At 45.2% G+C, this 12,841-nt stretch overlaps 1 protein-coding gene across 1 annotated transcript; it reads right to left on the reverse strand.

Annotated features, from left to right (window-relative positions):
* Positions 1 to 10,778: 10,778 nt before the first annotated feature.
* Positions 10,779 to 12,835, reverse strand: CHST2 (carbohydrate (N-acetylglucosamine-6-O) sulfotransferase 2). The gene has a single exon (XM_004682130.2). The coding sequence runs from the start codon at positions 12,795 to 12,797 to the stop codon at positions 11,343 to 11,345; it is 1,455 nt and encodes a 484-aa protein (XP_004682187.1). The 5' UTR covers positions 12,798 to 12,835; the 3' UTR covers positions 10,779 to 11,342.
* Between the last annotated feature and the right edge of the window lie 6 nt (positions 12,836 to 12,841).

The following is a 12,841-nucleotide window of genomic DNA, read 5'->3' on the forward strand; positions in this document are numbered from 1 at the left end:
AAGATGGGTGCACAGTGCATAGACATGTGCACATACATCCTTTTTCCCAAAGGCTGGTTCCCAATCCTCATGTCAACCATATTGCAGGGACAAACCCACACCCAGTGAAAAACCACCGTGTGGAAGGAGCACTAATTTGAATACTAAAATGGACATGTACTGTACATTGAGGCCTTCAGCAAGTCACGTAATCTCTCTGAGTATCAGATTCTTTCCCTTAAAAGGCAGATCAAGAGCCTACTTCAGTCTAGTAGTGGCAAGTTTCAAGTGAGCTAGTAAGATATTAGAATTCTATTGGGTGGTAAGTAACAAAAATGGCAGCAATCACATCAACCCAAGTCACAGGTATCCTGAAGGCTGGGGAGTACACAGCCAGTGTGTGGTTCCGTGAAGCCATCGTTTTTCTGCCAGCAGCTTTTACCTTCAGAGCTGCTTGTTGGCCACAAGACAGAGTTCCCACTTCCAGCTTCAATCTGCAGAAAAGACAAAAAAAGAGAGGGGAGGAGGAAGAGAAACAAAGGAAAAGGAAAAAAGAGGGAGGGAAAGAGGGGAGGAGGGAGGGAGGGAGGGGGTTAAGGCAGAAAAAGCTCATCTACGTCAGAAAATAACAAACATAACACCCAACAAATCCCAGCTGATTTCATTTACATCTCATTGACTATCACATGATCATTCTTATCTACAAGGGAGACTGGGAAATATTTTTAGCTCAGCATATTGCCTCTTTGAATAAAATAAAGGTTCTGCGAGCAAGAAAGAAGGGGAGAGTGGCTAGTGGGTGGGAAACCAACAAGATCTCCATACTTTATAAATTATAAACCATGATGGAAGTATAAGAGGGCATTATTAAAACTGGAAGCAAAGCACAATCACAAAATATAGTATCTACATAAATTTCACTACATGAATTCATGTGGAGTTTTATCTATCCATATTACTTCAGACAGAATAACTGGCTGTTCCTATTTATGTTCCCCAAGCATGGTGGCTAAGCTACTGTAGAGACACATCTCTCCCCACATGGTCACTGGCACTGTTGCGTAGTGACCTTCCCTGTGTGTAATGGCTCTGAAGACAACTTTATACTTATATAAAGTATAGAAATGAAATAGAAGTTATTTATTGGCTTACGGCTATTTACTTTTGGTAGCAGCACCCAGTTTTCTTGTGGGAAACTTTCCCCAGCATTGAGTGCAGTCAGGAGGACTATCAGAGATGTCCTCGGGTGCCCGGAACTGACACCAGAACCAGCCTCGGGCAATGCAGCTCAATTCTGTTGACTTCTGAGTGTCTGATACAAAGAAAGAGAAAAGGGGGTGGGAGAAGGTTGGGAGAAGGAAAAACCAGAAAGCAGAAAAGGAAAGAGAGGAAAGGAAAGGGGAGGAGAGGAAAGAAGAGGGGAGGGGAGAGGAGGATAGAGGAGGGAAGGGGAGGGGAGGGAAGAAGAGGGGAGGAAAAGGGAGGGAAAGGGAGGGGAGGGGAGGGGAGGGGAGGACAAAAGCCTTACTCCATAGCTGCTCTTTAATTCTGTGGGTTCCTCACATCTTTTCCAGTTAATTTCCTGTAATTGAGTCAGTTTTGCAACCAAGCAACTTTGAGCAATGCCTAGTAGGATGACACTACAGACCTCCCAGAAATTCAACTGTCTGCTTGGTTTCAACCTCATCTCCAACTAAAGCTTACCCAAAATCCCAAAGGACGCTCCTTTCACCCTAAACATTCTACAGCGATATTGAGAAATGTTGCAGTGGCCAAAATATAGTCTTAGGACAAGACCATATCAGAGAACCCCCAACTAGGAAGCAGGAACAGGAACTTCTAGTCTGTGTTCTTCCTCTAATTAGGGCATCTTTCCATCTTTTGGCACCAGTTTCAGTGCTGGTACATGACTGAGCTGCCAACATTTCCTAACTTTGCTAAGCCCCCACCTGCCCACTGTAGCCTCAGAGTTCAAGGCCTGTATCAGCCTCCTGGGCAGCCCTGCAACTGGAGCTACTCAGGCTCCCCCCATCCTTTATGTTACAAGTAAGATTGCCTAGAACTCCAACTCCTCATTGGAAAGAAAACCCTCTCCTTCCCAACCCACCCAGAGACCCATGGATAAGCCAACTCTTACATGGGTCGACTCTAGCTCGGTTCCCACTTCGAATGAATGCAATCATCTCTTGGCATTTTGCTTTCTTTCTACTCCAGGATGCTGTTGACACTACTCTGATCCCTTCAACCCTCCAAGCACAGTTCACTCAAAGCAGACTCATAGCACCTTTGCTAGAAGTTTGGGGCTACAAGGGACCTACACAGCAGCTCAGGAGGGCAGACAACTCCAGCTAACCCTCTGCTCTTCCTACAGCTCGTGACTCTTTCTCTTCAGGGGAATATCACTGCAGGGTTCCCTCCTGGGGCATCAGTATGCTGACACATTATGATTCCCTGTCATTCCTCCCTTTAGCTCTTCCTCCTCTCCTTTTTCTCTCCTAAATCCCAAATTTCCTGTTCAGGAGTTACACAGCTCATCTCCTCACCACCAAAATAGCCTACTTCATGTTTTGTTAAACAAAGGTCATTCTAAGAGGAATTTGACCAACAGCATTTAAACCAACAATTTCCTTTTTCTTTTCTACTGCACTAGACTTCATCTCTAAAGATACTGATAACACCTGTTCTCTGACTAAAGGCATAATACCTCAAGCATTCAGCATGCTTTGCTCAGAAAGTATTTCTCAGACAGCATTTGGCTAGGACAAAAAGATTTGCTATTATATCAGTATCCTTTAAATGGAAAAATAGTATCCCTTAAGTGATCGCTGATGTATCTAGCAAAAAGAAAGGTTTTATCACTTACTGTGTGACCTTAAGAAAATGTCCCATCAAAATCTATATTTCCCTTCTGTAAAATGGGGACAATAATAATATCTACTGCATAGGATTTTATGAGAATCAAATGTACATATTACAGTGCTCTGTACAGTGACTGGCACATAAAGAATGATCTACAAAGGGTGAATCATAGTGGCATTGCTATTAATGTCATCACCAGTATTGCCACTTAGGGCATTTGAAAATGAAATGAAAATAGAGGAAGAAAGTTATAAAGAGCACAAGACATGTAGAAGGCACTTGGGAAATGTGAAACAATAAATGAAAAGCTATGTGCAGCCAAGACTTAAGCTGCACAGGGAGTACAGGGCACTCCCGTCCTGGGAAGGATGCTGGTCTCACCAGCAAGTGGGGCTCATTAAATAACAGGGCTCAAAACTGTAGATGTGAGTGCCATTCTCTCAGAAAGAAAAATGTGTTTCTATTTTTCTTTTATAAAGGAATAACATAATACCCTTGTTCATCTAACCAGACTGAGCCCCTATGTAAGAACATCAAATATTTTCATTCCTCCCAGGAGCTAGTTCAGGCCTAGAGAGAGAATAAGTTGCCAGAGTAACTGGGACAACTGAAAATGGAAATGTAATATTTAGACCTCCAGTCTCGGAAAAGGTGAGTTCCACTTGTCAAAGACAAATACACTGCCTTAGTCTTCATTATAGTAACACATTTTCCAATTGGGCCCTTAAAAAACGGTATATTTTTTTTTAAAAAAAACTGTAATCCAGTTGGTACCTTTCTTTTGGGGCTCTAATTTATTTTTTCTCTGTTTTAAACTTTACTAAGGAAATAGCACCTTTGAGGCCTTCTGTGTTTGGAATTCCTTTTCATCCTTTTTAATTTGCCTTGCTTTTAGCTTCTGTCTATCATGAAATTCAGAACACGTTGGCATACTAGTATTTTACAAACTAGTGCTCAATCCTCTTTAATAAACTGCATATTCCTCTATCCCTTCTGTTCTGGACATCCGAGGCATACAGACCAATTAAGAATCCCGGTAAGCAACATTGTAATGTTCATTGTAATGGACATCGGGGCTGGCCAGGTATCCTGATCAACTAAGCATCCAAGAATCCAATATCACCTGAGCATACCCACCTGACCAAAAAAGGGCATGGTGTGAAAAAGAAAAGCCACGTCAGTTTCACAAGCTATATATGCCTGAGATCCCCTTTCTTTCTTGCAGACACCCCGCTGGCTTTATGAGCGCACTGGCCTCTGCTGGAGAGCTGCACAAACCTTTTCTCAATAAACTCTCACTGTTTACTGTCCAGAGTGGTCCTCTCTGGTCTTCCTCCTGCGCGGAGGTTTACAGGAAAACACCTTCCACTCAGTAAAGATCCACATGCAAGATGTATTTATACTGCCTCAGTATTGGGGTGATAGGCCCACACAAATAGAAATCAGTCTCTTCCTTCCTGAAAGACAATCTGAGAGGGATTAAGATATAATGGAGGCGGGGCGAATTCCCAATCTGCAGCAATACACAGTGACAGATTTATGCACAAGGCAGTGAGGGAGACTAAGGGGCACAATGATCCAGGATCTTCAATAATGTGAAGAATTCACAATGTGGGGGGGAGGGAATGGAGGGGAAATGGAAAGTGGGAGAGGGCTAGAGAGTGGAGCTATTACTCAGTAGAAAATGGAATGTATCAGGCCCTCCCTAGTGGTGCAACAGGTTAGAGCACAGCACTACACAGATAGCTGCAGCAGCTTCAGCACGTGCTTGATCCCTGGCCAGGGAGATGGGTGGCAGACCTCTCGTGAGCCGCCCACTGCTCCTCTAAGCAGTGTACTTGGATAATCTGCCTATTCTGCTCCCCACTCTGTCTCGGGTGACTCCTCTCATCCCCTGCACCTCTGACCTGTACCCCAGTTCTGTAGGAATAAATAAATCTTTAAAAAAAGAAAAAGAGTGCCCTCCCTGGTGGCACTGTTAAGAGGAAGGATGTCCTAAAGAACTCTGCAGAGTCTTGTGGACGCTACCCCCTACTCCAGCTTTCTGGACTCTACCCCCTACTCCAGCTTTCTGGACTCTACCCCCTACTCCAGTGATTGAAAACTACAACTCTCAGCAGTACCAGAGAGAGAACTGCAAGAACCCAAGGGCAGAGCTAAGCAGGCATTCTGGGACACTGGGGGATAAATAGGGCACCTTTGCGTCTCTCACACTCCCTCCGGAAATGGCTTTCCAGACTGTGACTGGGGCTTTCCGTTAGTTTGTTACCAGAGCTCCAAGTTAGCCCAGTCGGTAAGATACTCCAGTTGTTTCCTTTTCTTTTCCCCTTTTGAAAATAAACCCATTTAGACCCTTTTGTTTGTGCTTGCAGTATAACTGAATTTTAAATGTGCGGATGAGGCCCCACAAACAGGCGGCCCAGTTCACACTGGGGTGCCCTGTTACAGCGCAATGGGTTAAAGCATAGCACTATGAAGCTAGATGCAGCCAGCTCATGAGTTCGATCCCTGGCCAGGTGTTCCCTCTCCTGACCCGCCAACTGCTCCCCTCAGCAGTGTATTTCATTGATCTGCTTATTCTGCTCCCCATTCTGTCTCTGGTGGATCTTCTCATAACCCCTGCACATCTGGCCTGTACCCCAGTTCTGTATGCATAAAAATTGTCTTTAAAAAAAAGAAAAAGGGATGTATCACACCTATAATAAAAATAAACTTAACTGTCTGTATTTATATAAGATGAGGTAAACCAGTTGGCTTAGCACATCTTACACCTTTATTCTTCATGTTTATTGTGATGGACTTTGTTTCCTCAATTATAGACTTTCTCTTCCTATTACACATGAAGCAAGTTGAGAGTCTCACAATAGATTCAGAAGGAAAGGAACATTATATTTAGCAGAACTTGCTAGTGTCCACACACTGAGAGTGAGGAAATCAAGCTCTCCATCCTCATGGGAGACTCTGAACTGTCTTGTAAGAATTCCAGCAGCAGCAAAGGTTGTCTCAATCCTAAACAGGATCAGTCCAGGGCGTTCTCCAGTCCAACCCATGACTCGGCTCATTGTCGATCGCTTGCTGCTGTCACCGAGGATTGTCATGTGTGCACATACCTCCTGACAATTCTGTCATTTGTACACTTACGTGTACTTGTCTTTGTTTTCATTACAATTACACACAGTAACTCACAACTTTGCCCTATTTTTCAGGAACTTGCTGATCTCTGTTACTTACTCCTATCTGGTGTTGGGCATTTCAGACTCTGTCTGACCACAGAACAGTTTCACAGCAAACCACAGTCTGTGGCTCCCACACTCAGGCCTGCTTCTGTGTAGTTACCACTTACGTGTCGGTAATTTTTTAGTAAGGATTCCTGCATTTTCATCCTGCACGGAGTCCTGAAAATTATGAAGCTGGTCCTAGCTATAGGGCTAATTGTTTCCAGGCGGGTTTCTACCAAGCCCTCTCTACAGACTGCCTAGGGGCCATCCCTGATTTATTCCTAGAGTAGTTTGTAATGACAGTGATCATTTTCATCAGCATTCACTTGCCAGGGTGATTGTCACAAACCTAAAAGTTTAAGCAGCCTGAAACACTTTTGACATCTTATTACAAGTCACTGGTTTAACCAAAATTAAGCTTTGGTCTAGGTCATCCTTTGTCTTCTGCCAAGTGTACAGCAAGCTCCTGCTTCTTCAAGCCTCCTTCAAGTTTATAAACAGCACACCCCCAAACACTGGTTCATAAAGTTTCCTGTTCTATAAACTAAATGTGTTGTGCAGCATTTAACAATTTCCTTAGCATAATTTGATTAAGGGTATGCAGAATTGCATCAGATGTAATAAAAGTCAAGCCCTGGAATTTCAATTATTCAACACTTGCACTGGAGCTTGTATCCAAGCAGCCCAGTGGCTTGTACTTGAACTGCAAATGTAGCTGGGTGGCAGAAAGGAGGAAAAGTATGGGAACAGATTACTTTCTTAGCTATGACAGATCTGAAAGGACTCTCCTCAAGGTAAGTGACAAAAGGGGTAAACTGCATTTACCTCAGGACGTTCCATCGCACACCTCAAACCATTCCTCAAATTGCAATGTCATTTTTTTTCCTGTCCGTGTTGGATCCTGACACAAAACTGTCACAGGTTCTGACCAAATAATTTGACCACCAGCTCTCCAAAGGCCAAAGAGCAAAAATGTCCCTCCCACATACCCATTAGCTCATATTAAAATGTCCTGGCCCTCCCTGATGGCGCAGCGGGTTAAAGCACAGCACTAAGAAGCTTAAGCCACTTCCGCCTGAGTTCAATTCCCGCCTGCTCCGGAGGAGATCCACATGGCGAGGCAGACCTCTTCTGACCCGCCCGCTGCTCCCCTCAGCAGTGTACTTCGTCGATCTGCCTATTCTGCACCCCACTCTGTCTCTGGTGAATCCTCTCACCCTCCGCATCTCTGGCCTGTACCCCAGCTCTATATGAATAAATAAATGTTTAAAAAAAAAATGTCCTATTTTTCAGCCCCCAAGAAATGCAGAAATTTAAACGTGTGTGTTGGTGCACAGGCGTAATCTGCATCTGGGGGAGGAAAGTTGGGCAAAGGCGCAAAGTGACATTCTTTTTCACAACTCTAGGTAAGGCGCAGCATTTTTATTTCCCTATTGGTCTTCTGAATTCATCTCCAGGTAAGTTCTAAACAGGGTTTATTTCATTGCTCAGACCCAGAGAATATTAACTTAGTGGCCTCACTCAGCTTCCCATTAATTTAAAACCAACAGCATAAACTATCCACAACTGTATTGTATACAACAGAACTCTTGGATGGACTTGACCATGGCCAGGCAGGGAATGCACAGGGAACAGGCAGCCATCGTCTCATTCAGCATCCAAAATAGGACAACCTTCTGGAAGTAACTATTGCTATCCCATGGTGAAATGCATTTCTTGATCTTTTCAACCTGCGTATTCACAGCACCCAAAATAAATAGCAATAATAATTATACACACACACACACACAATTGATTGTGTAACAAGCAATGTTGCAGACCACCCTTGAGCACCAGGCCACCATTTGTCTTGCAAGTATGTTCTGATCCTTGCCTTTATTTTGTTAAATCAGTTGGAGAAACAAAAATAAAAACTGAATTCGTCATTTGGAAACTATTACCTCTTTACATTCAAAAACAGAAATCCCCAATTTTGGCTTGCAATTTATCAGAAGGAAATGTTGGTCTTCAAATGGTCATGCTGTAAGTCTTGGCACAGTGACCTGCTGGCACTTTTTCCAAACAGGTAACACATTCTTCCCCCTCTTTCTCTTCTGAGCACTTTTAAACTACATATAAGTCATGGTTATGTATGTCTTTCCTTTATTTAGCCAATTTTTATCAAGTAGTCACTACGTCCTGGAGACCACAGGGAACAGGATTTGCTCCAGGGCCTGCAGGCAAGGTATCCACAGGTCAGTCTGAATGAAGCTGTTCAGCACCTCAGAGCTCACTGAAACTCAAGCCTGTGCCACTCCCTTGTTCCCAAATGAGACTTGTTGACGAAACATGCTGCAGTAGACTCCTTTGATAAAGAGTGTTTTCTAATTAGCAAAGGCTTTCCATGGTGGGGAGGGGGGTTGAGGAGGAGGGGGAGAGAGGTCAGGCATGCTACCAGTGGGACAGAATTAGAAAATAAAATTCCCTCTGATAACCAGCTCTGAAGTGTGTCTCCTCTGCTGATGGACATATTGCCAAATTGGAAAATGTGATTCTCATCCACATTTGCAGCCTCAGAAAGAGCCACAAGCTCTGCTGCAATTTGCTGCGGCCTAGGTCTGTTTGTGGCTGACAGAAGCTTATTAACACCAAAAAAAAAAAAAAAACTACTCAAACCTGCAGAAGCAGAATATCACTGAGATGACTGTCTTGGCCTTTAGCGGGAACAACACCTGTCTACTTTCCTAGAATGCAGCTAGGTGCAAATCTCCAGGAGCCAGCATTCACCTTTTCAAATTACAAAGCCCAGGAGTGGCAGGGTGGAGAGAATGCAGCTGCTACAAAAAAAGGGAATTAACAGCAGAAAATATATCCAAGCCAGCTAGGAGAGATCTGCTGGCATTTAGCTTAAAATTTCATCTGAGCAGAGACCATAGCTGATCTGTAAACTACAAACTCTCTAAGCGGCATTAATAATTTTTTACAATTACAGGATCCAAAACATTCCATTTTTATGCAAAATATTCAGATAGACTGAATGAATTCAACTGCTTAAGAAGCCTTTATTCAAAAACCGAGCATAAGTTTTTCATGATTAAGTGATAAGAGCTGTTTCTAATGTTAGAAGAAATTTGTTTTTAATGCCACATGAAATTTGTTTTTATATGGTTATTTTATTGTGTTTGCTTTTTAATGATGTCTCAATTCCTGCTAGAACTGTTTCATCTATAGTCATCCAATATTAATATTTACTTTATTTAATTTTAAAGTATATTTCACTTAAAACTATTACAAATATTCTGCTGCTGCTAAAGGTAATTCAGCAGAGACACATATGAAAATAACACAGAAAGCTTGACGAATGTGTGATAGCTGTAACTTGACTTAATAACAAGGTATCATAAAACTATATTATCAAAACAAGAAATAACCGTTCTAGAATATTATAAAATTCACTGCTAAATACATGTTTTAACCTCTGTGCTTCTTTATTTTGGAATTCTTTACAGTGCAGTTTTCACATTTCAATTAAAATTATACTTACGGAAACATCATGTGTTGAAATAGTCCCCAGGTACATATTTCCATTTTTTCCCTAAGATAAGCTCCTCAGCATTTAACCTATACAGGTTATCCTACAGAGCTCTCACAATAAATTATAGTGACTAAAGCCATGATATTTATTTGTACCTTGCTTAACGCAGTATGTAACTACACTGTCTCTTGTTCCTTTTTAGGTTTCATAACTTACTGTACCCGGACATTCTGCTGATTGCTTCCTAACAAATGGGCTCAGGACAGCAGCAACACCATTCCCACTCAGAAAAATGTATGATTTTTCTCCCTGGAAAACACCAAATTTCAGCAACCAACACTAACTCATCATTCACTTTCATTTCCTTTTTCTAATAATTCATTTTCATATCAAAAGGAGCTCTTGTACAGTCCATAACATGTTATCATTTCTTTGCAAATTTACTTTTAGAAAACATCACCAAGAAAAGCAATGTAAATAAAAATATCCCATGGGCATCTCAAGCAAACCATTAGAAGTTCACATTCTCCTGCACTAACTTGGCTGGGAAGCATGAGGAGGGAAAGTCTATGAGCCTTTTTAGTTCTCAGGTAAAACTTCCCTTTTCAAATGCCTCCCCGCACTGTTTCAGACGCAGAAAAACACTGCAGACACAAATACATATACATACACACGCTTTAACAGAAGTTGCTACCATCGCCAAGGGTATATCCCCGTGTTTGAGGTTTGTGTTCTAATCACTTCTTAAGTTACATACTTTTACTTACATACTTTTCTTTTAAAAACTCTTTTTCTGCACTAACTTCAGGGCCAGAAAAACCTTTAGTCTCTGCTTCAAGGTTCCCCACCTTCACCCAGTAATAATCAAAAAACCAAATGCCTTCAGATTCTCAAGGGTTGCCTCTTCCTTTCTCTGCTCAAAGTTGAATAGGAAAGTGGCATGTGGCGTTTTCCCCCCACTTCTCCGTTGGGCTTTTACCTTTAGAATCTGAAGGTTGTTGGTTCCCACTCCCTGGCACCTGACAGGCTGTGATTTCCATACAGGAGAACAACTCCTAGGTTCTTAGCAAGGAGTCAGAAGAAGCTGCTCCCTTCTGCGTAAGCTTATTCTCTAGGAAACAGACTGAAACAGGCCATGCGGAGATCAGATGCTGAAACTGCACAGGACAAGCAACCCTGGTAAATCCAAAGTAATGGAGGCAAATGTAAAAGAGAATATTATTTATTATCTTCTTTACTGTTACTCACATATAGCCTTTGCTCTTTACACAAGTCTACTCTAGAAGGCTGCCTCCAGGCTTTATCAGCCCAAAGGGGCTTTTCGCAGCTGGACTTTCCCTCCTCCACCCCATCCCCCACATCCAAATTACTCCTTTACATGTTCACAGATTACCACAAAAATTTTGTAAACAAGATTTGCCCTTACTGGATCTTGATTTGCTCAACATCCCGTTTCAACATGGAAGGCTAGTAGGGGAAAAGGTAAAAGGTGGGAAGAAGAGTAAACAGGGGTAGGAGAGCAGGGAAAGGGCAACTCTCAGAACTTTCAAGTGTTGCCTTTTTTGAGATGTGTGTTGTGGCTCTTCCTTGAAATTCAATGACTCAAAACACTGACAGCAAGTGCCTGCGTGGTTATTTATATTATAGATCTATAATAGAATATGTGGGCTTCCTCAGTTTGGGTCTGGGCTGTTTTTGTTCAAACACACCACAATCTTCCTCTGGGTGTCTCCCCAGGGAGTCAGGTTTCCAGGGACCCTCCCACCACCCCTTCAGAGCCGGGGTTTCCGGAGCAGGGTCTTGCTGAGGTCTTTGACCTCCTCTGGGCTACTGACCCGCTCATAGCCCAGCACAGCCATGGGCTGGTAGCAAAATTCCTCCACCTGTTTGATCTGCTGGAAGGTGAGGGCGGTCCGCCAGGCGTTGGCGGCTTGCGTGGCATTACGAGCTGACACCACGAAAGGTTTAGATGAGGAGCCCGAGCCGCTGGTCATGTTGAGGGCAAACTGCTCCATTTCAGGGCTCACCAGCAGTCCCACAAAGTCGTATACCCTCCGTAGGGTCTTCACGGGGTCTCCCACCAGGTCCTCGTACCGCACCACTAGGTAGTGGCCCTGCAGCCAGTCCGGGGGCTGCAGGGCCGTCTGCAGGGTCTTGGCCATGCTATTACAGATGACCTCCATGGCTCCCAGCGCATGATAGTCTGCAGGGCCACCCACGCCCTCCTTCTTGGCGCCCAGTTTGTGACCAGCGGCCTCCAAGAAGGGCATGCGGTGGGCCCGAGGGTCCCGACTGCGCACCACTTGCAGGCTCTCACGGATGAGACCGTGGCGCGAGCGGATGCGAGAGCTGGCCACAGCACGGGGGTCGCGCACCAAGTGAATGACCTTGAGGTCCAGGGTTGGGTCTCGTAGCAGCGGTGCCAACACCGCCACGTCGAAGACCCGCACGCCCTTGATGACCAGCGTGCGGTACTTGCGGCACTCCTCCTCGAAGCGCGCTAGGCGCTGGGGCGGGCACTTCTTGCACACGCGGTCATCCACCAGCCCCACGACTTCCTTGCGGTAAGCAGGGCAGAGAGGTGAGGAGCATACCACCTTGTTCGTGGCCGCGCCAAAAATGCCCAGCGTGGTGAGGTTGCGCCCCCCGCTGCCCGCGGGGCTGTACAACTGGAAGACAGACAGGTCACAGCGATAGAGAGCGCTCAGCATGTCCCGCGCTGCACCTTGCAGGGAAACGGCGTCCCCTGGGTACAGTTTTTGCCATACATGCCACACTGGTTCGTAGAGGAAGAATACCTCGGGGTTCTGGTTGAAGAGCTCACCAAAGAAGGACGAGCCCGAGCGCCACGTGGTGAACACGTACACCAACTGACGCTTGTCCCCGCTGCCCGCAGTGCCTCTAGTGCCATTGCTCGGAGGGGCTGCGGCCCCTGACAACCCCGCCGCTGCTGCCGCTTTAGCCGCTCCGACGGCGGCGGCAGGAGGGCGGTACGGGGTCCGGGGGTCCAAGCGACTGTGTGCGCGGGGTGGAGCAGCCGGGGGAGGGCCAGGGCGCCCCCAACTGCCCCCAGCTGCCCCCACCGCGGCACCCAGCGGGCCGTCCGGGCTGCACTGCTGCAGCGGTTCCTTGTGCCACTTGTAGTCCAGTAGATTGAGCATGGTGAGCACCAGGAGCAGCGCATAGCCCGCGCACAGTACCAGCGCCTTCCTGCGGAACACCTTCATTCCGAGCGGGGACGCGGGCCAGCGGCGGCCCGGGCGCCGGGGCC

The sequence above is a fragment of the Condylura cristata genome, unplaced genomic scaffold (assembly GCF_000260355.1).
Source record: "Condylura cristata isolate star-nosed mole 26May11 unplaced genomic scaffold, ConCri1.0 scaffold00014, whole genome shotgun sequence".
NCBI classification, from domain to species: Eukaryota; Metazoa; Chordata; class Mammalia; order Eulipotyphla; family Talpidae; genus Condylura; species Condylura cristata.